Source organism: Malus sylvestris, chromosome 5 (genome assembly GCF_916048215.2).
Source record: "Malus sylvestris chromosome 5, drMalSylv7.2, whole genome shotgun sequence".
NCBI lineage: Eukaryota > Viridiplantae > Streptophyta > Magnoliopsida > Rosales > Rosaceae > Malus > Malus sylvestris.
In genome coordinates, this window is record NC_062264.1 from 34,338,481 (window position 1) to 34,360,307 (window position 21,827).

The 21,827-nt window shown below is 37.8% G+C and overlaps 3 protein-coding genes across 3 annotated transcripts; all 3 read right to left on the bottom strand.

Moving 5' to 3' along the window:
* Positions 1–245: 245 nt before the first annotated feature.
* On the bottom strand, positions 246–1,978 carry LOC126624732 (BAHD acyltransferase At5g47980-like). Its single transcript, XM_050293839.1, has one exon. The coding sequence runs from the start codon at positions 1,732–1,734 to the stop codon at positions 394–396; it is 1,341 nt and encodes a 446-aa protein (XP_050149796.1). The 5' UTR covers positions 1,735–1,978; the 3' UTR covers positions 246–393.
* Positions 1,979–11,226: 9,248 nt separating this feature from the next.
* LOC126621662 (BAHD acyltransferase At5g47980-like) lies at positions 11,227–12,889 on the bottom strand. The gene has a single exon (XM_050290202.1). It carries the CDS (start codon positions 12,774–12,776, stop codon positions 11,424–11,426), a length of 1,353 nt encoding a protein of 450 aa, XP_050146159.1. The 5' UTR covers positions 12,777–12,889; the 3' UTR covers positions 11,227–11,423.
* A 627-nt stretch (positions 12,890–13,516) lies between these two features.
* LOC126622811 (uncharacterized) lies at positions 13,517–20,587 on the bottom strand. The gene is made up of 3 exons (XM_050291524.1): positions 20,241–20,587; positions 18,656–19,425; positions 13,517–13,740 (listed from the first exon to the last, which is right to left on the bottom strand). Exons 2-3 carry the CDS (start codon positions 19,419–19,421, stop codon positions 13,517–13,519), a joined length of 990 nt encoding a protein of 329 aa, XP_050147481.1. The 5' UTR covers positions 19,422–19,425; positions 20,241–20,587.
* Between the last annotated feature and the right edge of the window lie 1,240 nt (positions 20,588–21,827).

Genomic DNA, 21,827 nt, shown 5'->3' on the forward strand with positions numbered 1-21,827 from the left:
AAGAAGAGTTTGACAAAACAATTTACAACTTATAATTACATGGTTATGTTTCTAATTACATTAAGACCTTTTAAGATCAAACCTCACTCCTATTGGGCTAGCAAATGGTTAGGTTGGAATCAGTATCAACATTGAACTATTGAACAGCATATCAGTGTTGGCTCGTCTTTTTGAAACTCGACAGTATGATCCATAAGAGTATGATTGTGAAATCAGAGGTGGAACCTCACCATTAGGTTTTACAATTTCATCCAAATATATTTTGATTTAAATTCATAGTCCATCCACATAATTCCATTCTTTTCCGATAATAACTCAAAACTATGAACATAGCCTCAGAAAGTTGTGGGAAAGTATTCTTAAAAACAAACAACACTTTACTGATGGAAATTTTTAAAGAGCAGACTTGAGTGCTAAGTTATTATGTTGTAATAATACACTTGGATTCAGTAATGCAAAAGCAAGAAGCTCCTGATTGCTTTCAAAAGCAGCCATGTCTTCCTCACTCAAAGTCACCCAAGCCTCTATGCCATCATCCTTTCTTGTGCTCACCAAATAGGCAACATTAGTGCTTGAAGCAGCAGGGACATTACTCAGCCAGATTGGCTTTCCCCACCCAAAATTTACCTCATACAGTAACTTATAATTACCCAAATCTGTTCCCACATAGAAACTTGTAGTATCATCTCTTTTGACAAAATTATTATGTACCTCTTTGACAGACTCGCGAATCGCCTGATCCTTTCCAGGTCTTTTAGCGTAATTGTTGCTCAATTCTTTGATTCCTCTCCTTAGCTGAGCTACCAAGCCTTGCAGCTCCAACTCATTCTCGTCTGTCTGTGCCGCGAAGTACCCCATGAGGTTTCCTATGGAGTCATCTGACAGGGGCGGCACGACACTTTTTCGAATGTCCACGGATTGTGACAACACAGATAGCTTAGGAGGCGGCTGCAGCGAGTTTGATGATCTTGACGCAGCAACTGCACATCTCCAAATGAGGGCTGTGACAGCTTCGGCCTGCGTAGGTTGATCCACGATCGTACTGGCTGCTTTAGTCCTAAGAGCAGAAATCTTCGATGCATTGAACACAAACCTCTTTGTGACACAATTCTCTCTCTTTGCATCTACTGGTGAGGACTGGTGGAATGATGAGGAATAATCGATTGGTGGAAATCGAAATGATGCAGTGAAATCTGGAAGGAGAGCTTGACTGAATCCAAGAGCAGTTGCTGACCAGGACATAATGAATGTGCTCAATGAGGCTGCATCAGCCAACTTATGTGACATACAAATACCAATTGCCAATCCACCGCAACCGAAAACGTTGGCCTGAACTAGAAGCAGAGCTCCCTTGCCAGCTTCAGGGGACTCGGTCGCTACTGGAAGGAGATGTCTCAATGTCCCAGCATCAGGTTGTGATAGGAACGTAGAGAGCAGACCATTGACTTTGGCTTCAACATAGTCAACTCCATAATCATTGCAATCAACGGAGATGTTATCTTTCATTCTTCCGGCAAGCGGGTAGAAGCGAACTAGGGTTTCCGACAGCGATTTCTTGAGGATCCGGAGGGAGATTTGGGGGGTTGTACTGTCATTTCTGGGGTAGAAGAGGACCAAGGATTCATAAGCAGCAGGACTAAGTTGATTCAAAAGGGAAAGCTTGAAGTTTCTAAGATATTGAGGGGTTGGGGAGGATGGTTTTAGGGTTTCTCTCTTGATCATCTCAAACTCCATGATCTCCGTAGAGTATTTGTGGATCAGAATTCACAAGAATCACTACAAACTAGACTTTGGAATTGGGTGGAAATGACATGCATTTTTCTCAGACATAAATAATTGTTAAATAGGAGAATTACTCGTCAATTTTACCACGAAATGAAAAGAAAACTACAAAGTGGGTGGCACGAAGAGCTGTTATAATAGACTCCGGTGAGGCAACTGGGTTCAAATAATTCAACTGGCGGCCGTTGGGCCAGAGGTGGCGCAGAAAGTCAAAAACTCATCCTAGAAGGGACGAAGGTAGGTGTGTAAAGGGTTTTTTATTAATACCCCATATTTTTGTTGACCACATCTTATATAAAATTTAATAATAAATAACTCATATATCTTGATATAAAACGACTTTTTAAGCCTTAAATAGTACACTCTGTAAGTTCTTTTAACAGCAAAATCTAATAATAATTCAAGAACATGTTGAGATCGATTTTTCTTATTTTCGAGTTGCAGTCTAAGAGTTCAAATTTGAAAACATTTTCTGCAAATTCCGATATCACTTTTTTAAAGATAATTTTCATAAGTTGGGGGTGTAATCGCGATCACAATTGCAAATGCTACAAGAAACCCATGAGATTTTTCGTAAGGGAAATATATTGATGTTGATACATGCATAATCATTAATTAGGAATCAGAAACTGATTCCATTTAGCAGTTAAGAATGTCTGGAAAAGAGAGTTTCATTTCTCATTTTTTGAGAGACTTCAAGAAGAAAAAAGCTAGCTGAAGTTTGAAATCTCATAGCAAAATAGGATAAAAATGTAAGAGGTCAAGTTAGATTAGAGCAAGAACCAAACAAAAACAGCTAAATTATACAGATATCAATACACTAGAAGCTAGGCACATTTTATTTCCTGGAATTCGACAAACAGAAGCAATTCTTTCTAACACTGGATAAATCTCCCAACAAAGCAGCAACAACCTTTATTATTTCCTTGGGGGGTGTAAGGGTAGAGAAGGAAATTACGTGGGTGGATTAAGATAATTTTTAATTTAAAAAGTAAATATGAGGTGCTTTCAGCATGTTGGGTGTGGTTAATAAAATGTGGGATGTTAATAAAACTCTTATACAAATAGGAGTAATACTAAGGAAACCAAAATTTTAAATTAAACTTTGCAAACTAAATTAAGTGATCGTTGATAATTAAATTATTACTCAAATGTTGAATAAGATGCTTATTTTCTATCGATGCTATTGGCATATCATTTGATTTATAAATTTAATTTAAAATTTTAGTTTAAAAATTTAATCTTCTTAATATTATTTTAAAAATAAACAGCCATATAATCTTACAAAATTAGGATTTTATGAGTTGTCAGAGGACAATATTTAATTGAAGAAAACGAAACCAAGTTTGAAATAATACTTTTTATTTTATTTTATAGTAATCCGAAGTTTGGCGTTTTTCTATATATTTTCTATGGTTCACGAAATGGACAAAACGACAAAATTATGTAGTTTTCATTACCAGTTGGCTTGACATCTGTAAGAATGATTTAGATCATGTTCAGATTATACTTACAAAACTATGTGGTATGTCACGTATACTAAATAGAGTAAGATTCTCTCTCTTTCTATTTTTATCACCTTTCCTCTTCTTTTCTCATATATTATTTTTTGTCTTATTGTCTCTATAAAAAAATTAATATAAGATGTTGACGTAGCTAAACCGTAACCGTTCAAATAGGAAAGGAGGGAAAGGGGAAAGATTAGAAGGGGAGATAATCATTCTCCATAATAAATAAACACGTTTAACAAATTTAATAATAATCTAATTATCAACACACATGTCATACAACTTTATAAACTTTAATTTAAATAAATGAAATTGTTATTAGCACTTCAAAAATCTTATTTTGCACTCCAAACTCTCTATAATTAAAAGAAAAAAAAATACACTAGTGAGGAGTGTAGAATGAGATTTTTTGAATGCTAATAACAGTTCTCTAAATAAATGAGCACTCTTAAAATACCTATTTAGAAAATAAGAAATGCTAAGAAGAGTCTCAAAAGTGGAACTCTCTGTCACCTTATGTTTGACACAATGTTTTATAATTTTGGCATAAAAATTGACATTAAACTGTGAGGTGACAAAAAATTTATAAAAAGTCTCATTGTGAGGTTAAGCCCACCCCCTTCTCATTTCCCCTTAGTGTAGATAATATTGTTTGTTCAAAAAAAAAATCCCACTTTAAAAGTCTCTTTAGCATTTCTCTCTACAAAATATGAAGGGTTGCAAGCCCAAATCGATCAAAATCTCAAAAAGATTGGAAGAACTATATTCTGTACTAGACGAATTTTTTTTTAAAATTTTTTTAACAAATAATATTATCTATACTAAAGGGGTAGGGAGTGGGCTAGGCCTTATAAGGTATTAGTAATAATGTAGTTCAAATTCGCATTTGGCAAGAATTGAATCTAAAACCTCTCACTTACAAGTAAAGAAATAATAACACTAAATCATAGTACTAAATGGCACCAGACGATTTTGTATTAAATTTGAACCGAAACCGAAGTCATTATTAGGCTCCAATCCATTTAAACAAGGCCGGCCCTGAGGGTAGCCGAAGTAGGCAGCCGCCTAGAACCCCACTTTGGAGGGGCCTCCAATATATATATATATATATATATATATATATATATGATACAGACATATACGTACATATAAATTTTACAATTCAAATTCAATAAAATTATCAAAAAAAAAAATCCTAGTCAACTGATAAAGAATTGGTTGAAAAATTAAATTATGAAAACTTAATTAGTACATTTGGTCTAAAAATGCACGACGTGTAATATTTAAGTGATGTTTGTATATTTTTCTTCTTTTGATATTAATTTTTAATGATATTTTATGTAGAAATGAACATTTTCATATATTTAGTTTTTTATACATATCAATTTACAAATGATTGGAAGGTGGGGGTCAGAGAACTCTATGACCCCACTTCGAAGGCTCGCTTAGAATTCTAAATTCTCATGGCCAGCCCTGCATTTAAATTTAATCTGCGGACATATACACACACATAAGGTTTAGAAACATAGTTCGCTTCATTAAAACTTGGAGGCGTGACTAAAATGAACAAGTACCTGTTCATTAAAATTATTTGAACAATGAACAAGTACCTAATTCAGAAAATTATATGTTCCCCTATATACAAGGAACATTTCTCTTCGAAACAAATTAACCAATATCATAATTTTCCTTCCTCCAGACAAATACTAAACCATTTAAAAAAAAAAAATAGTTTCTAGACAATTTTGAGGATCCCTTTCACGTCCTTAGTTTCACTTAGACAGTTATAAATGAAAACATGCCCCTAATGTGATTTACGGTTCAAAATTTTTGTGTCGATTACAAATTTGAAAGTGAAACGATTGGGAGAATCAGAGAAGCAGCGAGCGACCGGTTGGAGGTGGTAACCGACTGGTCAGAGATGGGCAGAAAAAATTGTTGGTGTCCTCTCGCGTTTCCTATTTGGTTTTGTGTCTTATTTGAGTTGAGTTTTGCATTTTTGGTTTGAATTCTTTGTTTTGTGGACAAATTTTGGTAATGCACTTATTTGATTAGGATAAGGATTTGATTTCCTTGCCTATTACGTTTTAAATTTACTTTCCATTAGGATTCTCATTTATAAGTCCAATACTCCACAAATAGGGTCTTGGGTTTGTTTATTGGGACTTTTTTTAGTGGCAAATTTGTCACGTCCCGGCCCGGGCCCCCATTACATTCCGGACTCGACTTCACCGTAGCACGATATTGTTTGTTTTGGGTCTCGACCACGCCTTCACGGTTTTGTTTCTGATAACTCACATAAGAACTTCTCAGTGGGTCACCCATCCTGAGATTGCTCTCGCTGTGATCTCGCTTAACTTCGGAGTTTCAATGGAACCCGAAGCCAGTGATTTTCCAAAAAGCCTCATGCTAGATAGAGATGAGAATATACATATAAGACTTACATGATCCACTCTCCTGGGTGATGTGAGATGTCACAATCCACCCCCTTAGACCATCTCCAATGGTTGGGCTAAAAGCCAAATATTTTAGTCCAGAAAATTTAGCTTTTAACCCAAAAACAGCTTTTCTGCTCCAACCGTTCTAGCCTAAAATTTTAGCCTGGGATTATTAAATAATGAACTTAGGCTATTTTTGTGGATAAATTAAATAAATAAATATATAAATAAATATGTAGACTATCGTAAATTAATTTTATGAACATTTTAATCTAAAAAAATTTAAATTCCGATAAATATTGAAAAATTTAAATTCCGATTTCTGGGCTAAATTTTGGGGGAAATCTGGTATTGGTTTAGCATTTAGCATTTAACCCAAATTTTTCCCTTGGGTTGGATTGGGTTTGGGGGAGAATTTTGGTAGGTAATTTGGCTTTTAGCCCACCATTGGAATTGGTCTTAGGGTTCCGATGTCCTCGTCGGCACACTTCCAACTATGGATTGGCTCTGATACTAAATTGACACATTCCGGCCCGAGCCCCCTCCACATCCTGGGCTTAACTCCATCGTAGCACGATATTGTCCGCTTCGGGCCCCGACCACTCCGTCACAGTTTTGTTTCTGAAAACTCAGACGAGAACTTCCCAGTGGGTCACCCATCCTGGGAATGCTCTCGCCCGAACTCGCTTAACTTCGGATTTCGATGGAACCCGAAGCCAGTGAGTTCCCAAAAGGCCTCGTGCTAGGTAAAGATGAAAATATACATATAAGGTTTATAGAATCCACTCATCTGGACGATGTGAGATGTCACAAAATTTGTGAGAGTCAATTTGTGAGTTTGACAGTTAGAGAACAATTTAGGATAATCTCCTCTAATTGTTTTTTTGGTTCTCTGCTCGTTTGATTTAAGGTTTGTAATTTGTGGAATTTGGATGATGAGGTACCAAAAATTCTTTTGTAATCTCCATTTTTTAGTGAAATTCATCGTCGTACTTTACCTAGACTTTATACTAAACCACGTTACTTTTTTGTATTCTTGTTTTGAGATTATTTTCTTTGTGCCAATGACTACAAGAAAATTGAGAATTTAATCAGCGTTTGTTGTCAACAAAACAATTGACGACGAGGCCTCATATAAGAACATATTGAGTTTGAAGCATTGTATGAATCTTTTGAGTTATGAATAGTAATCCTCATATAACTGACCGTGTAAATTTTAGACGAACTCGTGCTTCTGGATAACGATAGATCAAACCACGTTCTATATATATTTGTCATTAACCTTGTGAATAAATAAGATTATTGTATGACAGATGAAGTTTTATTACAATGGTAAAAAACAAAGATGTCTATGCATTCTAATGTGAATTTGAACCCCGCTGATTTCTCTCTCCCATAACAACTCACAATTTAATCTACTAATATTATCGTTTGTCAACAATTTTTTTTATTTTTTATTTTTATTTTTTATTTTTATTTTAAGCATCGTATTCTGATTTAAGATGTTAATGTATCCACAAGCTGCCTAGCTTGACTTTTTATATAAACACAAGGGTCAAGTGGAGTGGATATATGGGACATAGAATCTCGCAAAGGATACACTTCCAAACAATAGACATTAAAAACATTAACTACAATAAAGGCTGAATCACATATATACCCTTTTAAAAATCTTATTTGAGGTCGACCGAAGACCAAGACTTTATTTGAGGCATACCTCAAGGAAAGCCGCCATGCACAAAGGTATCCTTTTTCTCTAGGCATGGAAAGAATATTCATCATGATGCAAATTAAGAAATAATATTCAATTTGAATTCTTTGTGAAAATCAATTTTCTTTTTGGTAATTATTTTTTTTAGACTTTCGATAAAAAAAAATTATTTTTTAGACTAAATTGTAGCCAATGTCTCTAAATTATACTATGAATTTAATTTTGGTTTCTGAACTTTACTATAGTTGCTCTTGCCCTCAAAATATATCCCTACATCCCATGTTGTACTTGTGGTGTTTTCATTAACTGCGTTAACTTTTCATTAAATTAAGGAGTAAAGTAGATATTTCATCAAAAAAAAAAAAAAGCAAATTAAGTAGTCATTTAGGATACGTTTGTTGCACCAAACTATCTCGGATTGGACTAGCTTCAAAGATTAAGTTGGACTAGCTTATCATGGACTAAACAGTATAAGAATAGTGAAATGTTTGATGCAGTGTCGGACTAGCAAGCGGAATAAAATATTTTTGGAATTTGATATTTTTTATACCAATCTTTTCTCTCCCTCACCATTTATCACACCTTCTTTTTGTAGAATGTCGAGCATAGAACCCAAAAGTCCAACTCAAACCCAGAATCAAATAAAACACTGAATGTGAAAAAATCATAGTTGTGAGCTTGTCTCTCTAGTAAAATCCAATTCTAAATATTCAAAATCAAAACATCTCTCTAATAAAACCAATTATAAATATTCAAAACCAAAACACAAAAATCAAAATCCTAAAAATTATCTTTCTATAATCGAGTTCCATTGCCCTGCCCTGCACCTCTCTCTTTCTGAAATTTGTAGATTCTGTTTCTTTTTTATCTAGAAAAAAGCCAAAGATATAAACCATTTCAATTTCATCAAAATATATTTCAACTCTGACAGTTTTCATCTGGAACTGGAAATAACACACGCTCATATATATAAACCCCAAAAACAAAAGAATTGCAAATGAGAGTCAGAGAGAGAATTTCAGCTTCTTCCTTTTCTCTCTGGTTCAGTATTAACGAAAGCTCTACACACATCAATGGCGAATTTAGCAAAGAAACAATTTTGCAATCCAAAATTGACCAAACCACTCTCAAATTTAAGCTAAACAATCATCATATCATCAGAACTATAAAAAATTAAACATTACCCACTAAAAATAAAACAAAACAATTTTTGGATCCTCATCAGCTCACCCCCCCCCCGTCATAGCCTTTTTAGGCTTCCCAGGACCCAAATCCGGCCGACCCAGATGACGCAAACGACGAGGTAATTGTCGGAGATGAAGCAGTTGACGAGTTCCGTGTCTGAGATGAAGTCGTCCTTTGCCATCGAAATCAAGGTCAAGGAGGTGAATCGAGCAGGACAACGTGATGTGCCGTCGCAATCGTGGTTGAGGAGGTGAATCAAGTAGAACGAAGCGAAGTTCTTAGCTAATCCCATGGTTTTTTGGGGGACTCGTGAAGACCGGTTAGCGACGTCTCTAGTGAAAGTGAGTCATAGTTAATCTCATTAACACTGGTCCCACGGGGAAACAAATACTGGACTAGACTAATATTCAATCTAGTCTAGTCCAATGAGAGCTAAGACGGGCAAACAAACGCTCCCTTGTAGAATTAAAAATTCAATCAAAGGGAAAATTGAACTGAATTGCTTTTACTTCATACAAATTTTTTTGATGAAATTTCTATTTTATCGTTCAACTTAATAGAAATTTTGATGGCATAAGCTAAAAGACTACAATTGCAACAAAAAGCATCATTTAAAGATTGGAAAAAATAATTACTTGTGGTATAATTTATTCAGAAACTTTTACTGTAATTTATCGAAATCTTTCACAAATACGAGTTGGAACCAAGGTATTAAATATCGGTAATATCGGAAATATCGGTAGTCCGAAATCACGGAAATATCGATGGAAATATCGGGATAATATCGATATCGATAAAAATTACATGGAAACTACGGAAATTGTAAGAAAAACTTGGAAATTTTTATTGAAACTTTACAGGATGTTTATTTAGTCAATTATCTATTAGTTTATCACAAAAAATTGAAAGGAAATGCATTGCATGATGGATTTAACATTATCAAGTTGATTATATAGCGAGCTGGCAAACATTGTGAGTGTAGAAAATATGTAGTAATTAATAAAAGAAATTTAAACACACCATAATCATTTATATATAATGAATTAATACAATATGTAGACAACAAAATCCTTTTATATAGTAAAAAATTTAAGTGTCGTTCGTAATGTATTAATACAAACAAGTTACAACGTTCATAATGTATTAATAAAAACAAGTCTACACGTGATGTCACACCCCACTCCTAATTAAAAATAGTTTTTGGGTCTTAATTCTTGAGCCTAAGGACCCACGCCCCCTTTCTCCCGTACTCCCTCTCTCATCTCTCTTCCTTTCTCCCTTCACTCCCTCTTCTGCTCTTCGAAGCTCCCCGAGCTCTCTCTCCCTCAAGTCGCCCTCACCCTCTCCCTCTCTACCCGTGAGCAACATCCATACCCTCTCCCTCTCCGACGACACACGCAGACCACACAGACCACACACACACACGAAGACACGAAGCCCTCGCCGGAGCCACCGGCATCGATCCCCTCCATCAGATCCGACCTCCAGGGCTACACCGAACAGATCCAGGCCTCCGATGAGGACGATCTGTACAGCCGCCTCAAGAATCTGAAGCCGACGTTCTGCCTCCGAAAGCCCTCGTCGACGTTCTGCCTCCGGAAGCCGACTTCTCCTTGTTTCTTCTTCGGTTCTCCCCCCCCCCATTTCTTCTTCGGCTGTCGTTGCGACGACGACGACGGAGGATCCTCGACGATATTATGGCTAATATCGCGATAATATCGCTAATATCGCGATATTATCGATATTAGCGATATTATCGCGATATTTGGCCGAAAACCACTCGGATACCACTTAGAATATCCATACCCCGAAAAACCGATAATATCGGCGATATTTCGCCGATATTATCGGCATTTTCTTCCATGGTTGGAACACAACTTTTCAACAACGGATTGTGGGAATAGGAGTAGGATTTTCTTCAGATCTTCTTTGTGAGTATTCAGGGGATAATCAATCGTATTCGTTAATCATATATCGTACGGTTAAAATTATTTAAAATTTAAAATTTAAAATTAAATACAAATAATACCTAATGAAAACTTACAATACAATATACGATAAACGGACACGACTGATTGATATCTAGATTCTAGGATCCGGATAGGATCCTTGTCGGTGGGAAGACTTTTCACACCTCTTTTCCGCCATCTGTTATCTTTTGTGAATTTTGAAAGGATAATAGAGTATTTAATTTGAGTGCACGTGGATAAAAGAGAAATATGCCAAAACCCACAAATAAAGTTTATAATAAAGTCGTTGTCAAAAGCAGAAAAGAAGTATCAAAGAAATCAAATAATCATGATGTAACCACAACATCAGCTTGACTTGTAATACGAAGATAAATGAAAAAGAAGTGGTTTGTTTTATGCTTGGGCATGATGAGTAAAAATTGGCGTCTATTTTTTTAAGAAAATTAAGTAAAATATTGACAAATTGAAAACTTCTCCATCTTAGTTTATGTCATTTGACGAAGCCGTCGGGCTAAGTAATTGAGAACATAGTATCACCAAGAAGAAGCTATATACTTCTTAATCAGAGATTATACAGAGAGGGGGCTGACGGCAAGGAGATAGAGAAGAGAGAGTTTCGTTATTCTGTAATGTAGTTTCTTATTCTATTGTACCTTTATTTATAGTAGTAAAATATTACATTACAACTAAGAAATTATTTAAAATATATTATAGAATCCTACCCGTAATCTACTGAAATTTATACAATTACATTTCCAACTAATTTAGAACTGCAACAATCAATTTATTTTTAAGTCCCAAAAGAAATGGAGGAGTAGGCTCTTAATAGCTAGGTGTCAATCACACTTGGATTTACAGAAGCATACCCAAGCAGTTCCACATTGCTTTCAAATAAGGCCTTTCTTTCTTCACTCATAGTCACCCATGCTTCAATTCCGCTGCAATCTCTTTTGTCCATCAAAACAATTATGTTCTTAATTGCAATACTAGCTACGCTCACCCATGATGGTCTTCCCCATCCGAAATCGGCTTCGTACAAAGGAAACCTACACCAACTTGTGCAGCTATAAATCTCCATGTTGTCATGAGTTTTCGGCTTATTCTGCTTATCTTTGATTTCTTGCCATGCCTCATCAGAATCAAAGACAAGTTTTGCAGCATATTTTTCTTTCAGTCCTTCAATGCCTTCCCTCAATTTAGCAACCAAGTCTTTTAGATTTATCAGACTACTCTCTTCATCAACCCTTGATGTAAAGGAACCCACAACATTCCCAGCCAAGTTTTCTGGCAAGGGAAGCACAACCCTTTTACGCAAGTTCACATCTTGACGGAAAAATGAAGGCCCTTGCTTCCTCAAGTTTGATCTCGATGCTTCGGTTGCACACTTCCAAATGAGTGCTGAAACCGCTTCTACTCGTGTAGGTTTGGCCACAACTGAACTGGCTACTTCAGATTGGAGAGTGGAAATCTTTGGGGCATCAAAAACATACCTCTGTGTTATGCATTTTTCTTTGACGACTTCTCTTGCTGGTGGCTGAGATGGGCTAGAAAATTCTATTGGTTTAAAAACAGATGCAGCACCAAATTCTGGAAGGTTTAGTACCTGATCACTGTCACTTGACCCAAGGGCTATTGTGGCCCAACAGTTGATGAATGTGCATAGTGTTGATGCATCAGCAATCCTATGTGAAATGCTCAACCCAATTGCCATTCCACCACACTCAAATAAGTTAACTTGTACAAGCAGCAACCAGCCTGTGCCCGCTTCTTTGGATTCAATTTCAATTGGAAGGAATCGTTTCAATATCTGGCCATCTGGGTTTTCCAAAATATCCGACAAGCAACAGCTGATTCGTGCTGTTATAAATGCAGCTCCATCATCGGTGCACTCGACTATGTTACCTTTCACAATCCTTCCTGCTAAAGGGTAGAAGTACGTGAGAGTTTTAGCTAATGATTCTATTAGATGCCGGCATTTTTCATCTATGCTCATAGCATGGTGGCGAGTACTAACCTTACTAGTAGTACTGGTAATAGGATAGAAGAGAAGGAGTGGGGTGTAAATTACGATAGCCATCTGATCGAGAAAAGAGAGCTCATAACTTCTCAAGTGATGAGGAGTTGAGGTGGATGGTTTAATTGTTTGCCTCTCAATAATTTCTACCTTGATTTCTGTGGCCATCTTACCTTACTCTAGGTAGGTGATGTCTTGCTAACAAGTTAGTGTATACAGAGCTATACATTATGTATATATAGTGATGCTATGCATAGTGCCAAACTCTACTATGGTATGCATAATAATTGAAACACAAATCCGGTTTTTTTTTATTAAGATAAGTCAATGATTAAAAGCAACACATGTTAATCAATCCACATAGAGAACAACATCACAACAACAATTGAAGGTGGCAAGATCATGCTAATTAATTACAGAGTTAAATAGAGAAGCATCTGCAAGCAAGCGGCGCATGATTGCTTTTAGTATGGCCAGGCTTCTTTTTTTGAAGTCAACTGTGCTGGTATGCAATTACCCTCTTCATATATAGGTCACGGTCATGTTAGATAATAATTTAAATACACGGAGGGTGAAACACATCTCCTTCATTCATTACTTTCTAATATAAGGCTTAAAAACATATCAATTTTGTTTAACCAATAAGGAGGAAAAAGTAATGAAATCACAGACAGTAGAAGCATCGAAACAACAATTCAAACATCTACAATCGCATCCATCTAAGAAAAGCAAGGGGATGTTAATAAAATGACAGGCGGATTCACAGAAGCATATGCAAACCGGTCTTCATGTCTTTCAATTATGGCCATTTATTCTTTCTGTGAAAATCAATGACGCTTCCACGCCAACACCGTCACTTGTGTCCATATATATAATCGCATTCTTGAATTCATGACTACTACGAATTCTCACCCATGACAGCTGCTCCCATCCAAAATTTGCTTCATAGAAGGGAAACTTGCACCGACTGCTACACTATAAGTCACTATACTATCATTTATCAGGATGTTCCCGGACTCCTTGACGCTTTGAAGTACTTCCTCACAACTAACACCGTTAGGATACTTTTCTTTATATTCCTTAATGCCTTTCCTGAAATTTGCAACCAAGCTTTCCAGATCCACCTCACTCTCTATATAAAAGAGGCAGGGTGAACACAATGGATTAATGGAAATCTTCTTCTTTCCTATACTGTATTTGTGTAATCTTTATATATAAAGCCAACAACCTCTTTTGGGGTCGCAAGCTTCACCAAAAAATATTTGGACAAAAATGCCCCCAAAACAAAAATTTAAAAAGCAGCCCAAAATAATGCATGTGTTGTGGTCTATTTTATCTGACAGAGGGACTAGGGCCGGCGGCAGAGAGAGAGAGGAGAGAGATGTGTGTTTGTAGAATTGTAGGGGAATGTGTGTGTTGTTATCCCTCCTACATTGTGCCTTTATTTATAGTAGTAAAGGGAGAGAAGATATTCCTTCTTCTCCAAGTAATACAAGTTGTAATAGGAAAGGATAACTAGAATCAAATCTTATCTAGGATTTACACAATCATACTTAAACTAGGAATGTTTACAACACTCCCCCTTGAGTGGGTAAATACTCAAGGTAGATTCAGCATCATGCAGAAGTTGAGGAAGTCGACTCGTCGGCATTGATTCCAAGGAACAACGCTTATTCTCAATAAGGTAGGAACTTGCATAAGTAGTAAGTCTCACTAAAAAACCCTAAGGCTATGGCAAAAACCCAAGTAGGGACAAAATCCATAGTCTAAGGAAAAATGCGTGAGAAATGCAAAGTCAAAAGAAACGTCTACAGGACGTCATCAGGGATATGACCAGCCCAAGGTGGGTGCCTCGTTAAAACCTAGTTAGGTAGCAAAAAAAAAACCCAGTGGGAAAAATGCTCCTAATCGTAGGGAAAAAGAGTACATTAAGATCAAGCAAGTATCTAGAAGATACTCCCCCTGAGTTTGACATAATTCCAAAGAGAAATAGTAAAGTTACAACTCAGAAAGTTTACGCATACCAATTCCATGAACAAGCTTCTGAAACGTCGCCTTCGGTAGTGATTTGGTGAAGAGGTCGGCCAGATTGTCTTGTGATCGGATTTGCGTGACTTCAATCTTCTGATGCTCTTGTTGTTGATGTGTAAAGAAGAACTTCGGCGCAATATGCTTGGTGTTGTCTCCTTTGATGTAACCCTTCTTGAGCTGTTCGATGCAAGCTGCGTTGTCTTCAAAAATCGTCGTCGGGGCATTAACGGCGGGATGAAGATCACAGGAGCTTCGAATATGGCCCACTACTGCTCTCAACCAAAAGCATTCCCGAGTTGCTTCATGTAAGGCGAGAATTTCAGCATGGTTAGACGAAGTGGCAACTAAAGTCTGTTTAGTTGACCTCCAAGATATTACGGTGCCTCCAACGGTAAAGACATAACCCGTTTGAGAACGCGCCTTGTGCGGATCAGATAAGTATCCAGCGTCGGCATAACCAACAAGGCGAGAATCAACCCGATGAGCATAGGGTGCGGCATCACTCGAGGATTCGTAGGGATAGAATAAGCCCAAATTCGTAGTACCCTTAAGGTAACGGAAGATGTCTTTTACGCCATTCCAATGTCTGCGTGTTGGTGCATTGCTGTATCTTGCCAAAAGATTAACAGCGAAGGAGATGTCGGGTCTAGTGCATTGAGCTAAGTACAATAAAGCGCCTATCGCACTTAGATAAGGAACTTCAGGCTCCAAAATCTCTTCATCATCCTCCTTCGGACGGAAGGGATCTCGCTTTGCATCTAGCGTACGAACGACCATAGGAGTACTCGAAGGCTTCGCTTTATCCTCATTAAAACGGCGCAACACCTTCTGGGTGTAGTTCGATTGATGTACTAGGATTCCATCCGAACAATGCTCTATCTCGAGACCGAGACAGTATCGAGTCTTACCTAGATCTTTCATCTCAAATTCCGACTTCAGGTGCGAAGCAGTTCTCGCGAGCTCTTCAGGAGTTCCGATGAGATTCATGTCATCGACATATACTGCAACAATCGCAAATCCGGAATGTGACTTCTTAATGAACACACAAGGGCATAGTTCGTTATTCACATATCCCTGACTAGTCAAATACTCACTTAAACGGTTATACCACATTCTTCCGGATTGTTTCAAACCGTATAGTGAACGCCTCAGCCGAATTGAGAGCGTGTTCCGGGGTTTGGAAATATTTGAACCAGTCAATGTAAGTCCTTCGGGAACTTTCATATAAATTTCCGTATCAAGATCCCCATAGAGATACGCGGTTACTACGTCCATCAGCTGCATATCCAGTTTTTCGGAAACTACCAAACTGATAAGGTATCGAAAAGTAATCACATCCATAACGGGTGAGTAAGTTTCGTCATAGTCAATCCCGGGGCGTTGTGAGAAACCTTGTGCTACAAGACGAGCTTTGTAACGCACAATTTCGTTCTTTTCATTACGCTTCCGAACGAAAACCCACTTGTAGCCAACGGGCTTCACATGTGGAGGAGTAGGAACTACAGGTCCAAACACCTTACGTTTCACAAGTGAATCAAGTTCGACTTGGATTGCTTGTTTCCAGTTTGACCAATCAGCTCTACGTCGACATTCATCAACGGAACGCGGTTCAATGTCATCGCTCAACATGATCTCAGTAGCTACTGCAAATGCTAATGCATCGTCGACAATCATCTCATTTCTACGCCACACATCATCTAAGCTAGCATAATAGACCGAAATCTCACGATTCTCGGGAGGAGGATTCGTCTCTTCAAGGACGCTTCCATAATCTAGAATTTCCTCATGAGTTGGGTAAAATGAGTAAGCGATAGTCGGATTCACGGTAGGCTCTTCAGGACCTTGTGCCGTGGTTTTCCTCTTCCGGGGGTGTGAATCCTTTGAACCAAAGGGTCTGCCACGCTTTTGTGTAGGGGCAGATGATTGGCTAGCCGCTAATGTACGTGGATCACCAGAATTGGCGTCCCGGGCTTCCAGGAGGGTAGTCCGTCGTACATTTGGTACATCCATCTTTGCAGGCGTATTCGCAGCTGGAATATGTGATCTTGTCACGCGCGCTAGATCGGTGAAAGCATCTGGCATGCTCTGAGCTATGCTCTGGAGATCTAATATGCGCTGCACTTCAGCTTCAGACTGAGCGGTGCGGGGATCTAAATGAGACAAAGTGGGAGTCGTCCACGATAATTCGCGTCGTTCATTAGGAACGTTGACGTTCTTATCTCCCCCTAACGACGGGAAGACTGTCTCATAGAAGTGACAATCCGCGAAACAAGCGGTAAACAGATCGCCTGTCAAAGGTTCTAAGTAACGAATAATCGAAGGAGAATCATATCCGACATAGATTCCCATCCTTCGCTGAGGCCCCATTTTTGTACGTAAGGGCGGCGAGATCGGCACATAGACCGCATAACCAAAAACGCGCAGATGCGATATGTCGGGTTCGCATCCGGTGACCAACTGAAGGGCACTAAATGGTTGTGTCGCAACAGGCCTCAGGCGGACCAATTTTGCTGCGTGCAATATTGCATGGCCCCAAGCAGCGATCGGGAGCTTGGTACGTATGACCAACGATCGAGCAATCATTTGTAAACGCTTAATGAAAGCCTCTGCCAGGCCGTTCTGAGTGTGAACATGGGGTACAGGATGTTCAACTTCAACCCCAACCGACATGCAATAGTCATCAAAAGTTTTAGATGTGAATTCTCCAGCATTATCCAATCGAATAGATTTGATCGGATAATCAGGGTGGTGAGCCCTGAGCTTGATAACCTGAGCCAACAGTTTGGAGAATGCAGCGTTCCTTGTGGACAACAAGCACACGTGTGACCAACATGTAGAAGCGTCAACCAAAACCATAAAATATCTAAATGGTCCGCAGGGAGGTTGAATCGGTCCACAAATGTCCCCCTGAATCCGTTGTAGAAAAATGGGAGGATTCGAACGAATCTTGTCATAAGAAGGCTTAGTAATAAGCTTTCCCATAGAACATGTTTGACATGCAATTTCATGGATCGAACCTAAGCTTCGGGTTAGTGGATGCCCGTGTGAAGTTTTGAGGATACGGCGCATCGCTATTCGTCCAGGATGTCCCAAACGATCATGCCAAAGTGTAATTTCGTGCGCGGTCCCTATGGTAGGGCCGGCCACATAGTGGCATTCTATGGGGCGTATGGTCGTAGTATACAGACCACTCGGGTTACGCTCCATCTTCTCTAGAATACGCTTCTGGCCATATTCGTAGGAAGTTACGCACAGAAATTCAACTCCGTTTTCTACGTGGGTTTCAGCGTGGTAATTGTTATCTCTAATGTCCTTGAAACTTAGTAACGTTCTTCCGGAACGTGGAGAATAGAGTGCCTCAGCAATGGTCAAGATTGTACCATTGGACAACATTATACGTGTCTTACCGTATCCTTCGATCAGGTTGGATGGGCCTGAGAGGGTTGTCAGAGGTGCATTCTTAGGTACGAAGTTAGTGAAATAGATGCGTTCACGCAAAACAGTATGCGTGGTTGCACTATCTGCCAGACAACTAACTTTCCCACTAGTCATACCTAGAATGAAAAATTAATTTGAATCGGTCACATGCATAAAAGTTTATAAAAACAAGTATCAATTCAAAATAATTTCATTTATTCAAGGAAAAAACTTAATATCCAAAATAAATCGCCAACTAATAATCCAAAACATAAAGGAAAATTGTTCAAAATCAACCAAAAAACAAGGTGGGGTTCGGCCACAAGGTGGAATTCGGCCCCAATTGTCTTATTTTAACTGAAAAATAAGTCTATGTCTAAGATTCTAATCTTCCATAGGAGTGGTATCCTCCTGAAAATCAGAAACCTCCATCTTTGTAGTCTCCGGTTCGTCCACTTGCAGGAAGTTTGATTCAAACTTCGTACGACGAGAATGATATGCATCCACAACCTTCTTGGGAGCACGGCAAATACGGGACCAATGGTCCTTGGAACCACAACGATAGCACATATCGTCATTCATTGTGGTAGGTGCTTTGCCTTTATTCTTGAAGTTCGGGGCCTTGGGAGCGAGGTTTGGGCGCTTCTGGGCTTTGTTTCCTCCCTTGGATGGGCCTTGGCTCTGTTGACCTTGGTGGGATGGCTTCTGGCCGCCCTTACCACGCCTCTTTTGGCGTTTTGGGTGCTGATTAGTGCTATAATGTGCTTCAGGCACAGCAGTAGCCCCAGTAGGTCGAGCTTGATGATTCTTCATCAACAGCTGGTTCTGCTTTTCAGCAAGAAGTAAAACAGAGATCAAATCCGAGAACTTAGTGAACTTCTGAGCTCTATATTGTTGCTGCAGGACAATATTAGAAGCAGAGAAGGTCGAGTAGGTCTTCTCCAGGAGATCCTCTTCAGTCAAAGTTTCATTGCAAAACTTGAGAAGTGATCGGATTCGACAAACTTCAGAATTATATTCATTCACAGACTTAAAGTCTTGGAAGCGCAAGTGCTGCCAGTCGTGTCTTACTTCAGGCAAGAATATGTCCTTTTGGTGATCGAAACGATCAGCCAAAGCGACCCATAATGCACGTGGATCCTCCTTAGCAAGGTACTCAGTTTGTAGAGCGTCATGGATATGTCTTCGAATGAAGATCATAGCAGTGGCTTTTTCAGCCTCGCCAACAGGTTTATCTGTTGCTTCTTCAATAGCAGGACGCAAGTTCTTTGCAGTGAGGTGGAGCTTCACATCTTGAACCCACTTGAGGTAGTTCCTTCCATAAACCTCCAAAGCGGTGAAGTCGAGTTTGTTCAAATTCGACATGTTCCTATCACAAAATGGATGAACAAGATGTGGTTAGTGTAATGGAGAAAAATCAATCCATTCACATAGGAGTAGAACATACAGGTTCTAATAGACATGTATTGGTTTAATTTTGCATGAAAAACTTCGGGTTTTCATGGGTGATATATTTAAGTGAAAACTTCGGGTTTTCAAACAAGGCATGTTTAGAAGAAACTTCGGGTTTCAAAGTAATTATGAACTTCAGGTTCATATATTCCTGCAGGCAAACACAAATATATATGCAAACAAATATGCAAAGAATATATGCAGAAATATTGTATAATGATAAGTGAATTAATTTATTTTTGGTCTTCGGGGCCAAATTAAAGTGTGGGTGAAAATATAAAAACCCATATTATTTTTTAAAAAATTAAATAATAAAATCTCGGGGCCTAAAAATATAGGCCAAGAACCCTCGGGTGGGATTACAGGCCCACGGGGTGAGAAGAGGGGAATGGGCTGCTGTGTGCAGCCCTAAAATATTTTTTTTTTTTTCGTTTTTTTTTTTTTTTTTTTTTTTTGTATTCAATTATATTATATGCATGTATAATTTTAATGAATCACATATTTACGTTGATGCATATGCAAATAATAGTTTCAATGCATGTACATATGTAGGATTCAATTCATGACAAATATCAAATTCACATAATTGTAGCAATTTTGATTATGAAGCATACACAATTTATGTAAAATCTAAAATACGTTAAACGTAAAGTTGGGTCATGCATCATGGTGAATGTTCATGCTATCAGGGCTTGCAAAATATCGAGTTAAAAGCCGTTGTTTGGAAAGAACCTGATTGCGTGATGATATGGATGAACTGGTTTGATGCAGAAAAAATCTCCAACGTCAGATTCCTAAGCGCAGCGGTAGGAGCGTGCTGATAACGTGTTGTGGTCTATTTTATCTGACAGAGGGACTAGGGCCGGCGGCAGAGAGAGAGAGGAGAGAGATGTGTGTTTGTAGAATTGTAGGGGAATGTGTGTGTTGTTATCCCTCCTACATTGTGCCTTTATTTATAGTAGTAAAGGGAGAGAAGATATTCCTTCTTCTCCAAGTAATACAAGTTGTAATAGGAAAGGATAACTAGAATCAAATCTTATCTAGGATTTACACAATCATACTTAAACTAGGAATGTTTACAACAGCATGGGTATTTTCATCATTTTAACAGTATTTTTTGAATAATTAATTCTTTTTGTATAGTTTTTTTTAATTAGTACCTCACAATAAGCTAGCAATAATGTGATTCAATCAATTGTTCATTAAATATTATTTTCTCTATTTTTAAACATGTTCAAAACATCTTAAGAGACGTGTAATGCCGATTATAAAAAAGATCTTTCATATGCGCATAATAATGTGATTAAATTAGTTGTCAAATGATTTTTTTTTTACCAAACGATATTATTTACACTAAAGGGGAGGGGGTGGGCTTAGCCTCACAATGGGCTAGCAATAATGTGATTCAATTAGTTGTTTATTAAATATTATTTTCTCTATTCTTAATGTAAATTTAATAGAGTGTAGATGGAAATTGAAAGACTGATTTTATTATGTGAATTCAGCTGCTTTGATTGGTTTGTGAGGGGTTTTTTCTAGCATGATCTAAGATTATTTATTTACTTCAAATATTTGACTTTTCTTTTGTCAATTCACGCATATAAATACGTTCAAAACGTGTAAGTCGCGAGTAGCACGCCATGATTCAAAAAATGCCTTATGCACAAGCTTGAGCGCTTGCATGAAGGCTAGTTAGTAACTAAATTTGGGCGGCGTGACATTTTCTTCTAGCCATGTGCTTTCTTGCAACCGGGTAAATTGTTTGCCTCTCAATCATTTATATCTCAGAAATGAAATCTTAGGGGTTGTTTGGTATTTTTTTTTTTTTTGAGAGAGATTATATTCACATACCTCAAATTATTTCTCCCACACCTTTTAATTTTTTAATATTTTCTACACGCTACTAACATTTGATAGAAAAATATTAAAAAATAAAAAGAGTGAGAAAAGTAATTTGAGGTGTGTGAATATAATCTCCCTTTTTCTTTTTTGAAACATTGACGGTACGAGGGAAATTAATCAGAAAAAATAGTTTATACCTCGTCCGGAAGAGGGGGACATAAACTTTATTCCTCATAAAACATGAGAAATAATGAATATTAAGTAATTTAGCTACATTTATCATTTTTTTTAAAACAAAAAATTAGATAAAAAAATAATACTAAACACACCCTTCATTTTCCTATCAATAAACACTTGTATGACCAATATACATATATTTGCATAAATTCGACATGATCCTGACCGGTTAGAGACCTTTATTCTTGGGATTGAAGATTAGTGGGATAAAAACTTGGGAAATTTTATTTGAACCCATAT

Bases quoted from the DNA above. Each gene is read 5' to 3' on its own strand.
- LOC126622811 (XM_050291524.1), bottom strand. From the start codon at position 19,421: ATGTCGAATTTGAACAAACTCGACTTCACCGCTTTGGAGGTTTATGGA. The intron at 13,741-18,655 runs GCAAAGCACCTA...TCTTTTATATAG, and splicing joins CCCGAACTTCAAGAATAAAG to AGAGTGAGGTGGATCTGGAA.
- LOC126621662 (XM_050290202.1), bottom strand. From the start codon at position 12,776: ATGGCCACAGAAATCAAGGTAGAAATTATTGAGAGGCAAACAATTAAA.
- LOC126624732 (XM_050293839.1), bottom strand. From the start codon at position 1,734: ATGGAGTTTGAGATGATCAAGAGAGAAACCCTAAAACCATCCTCCCCA.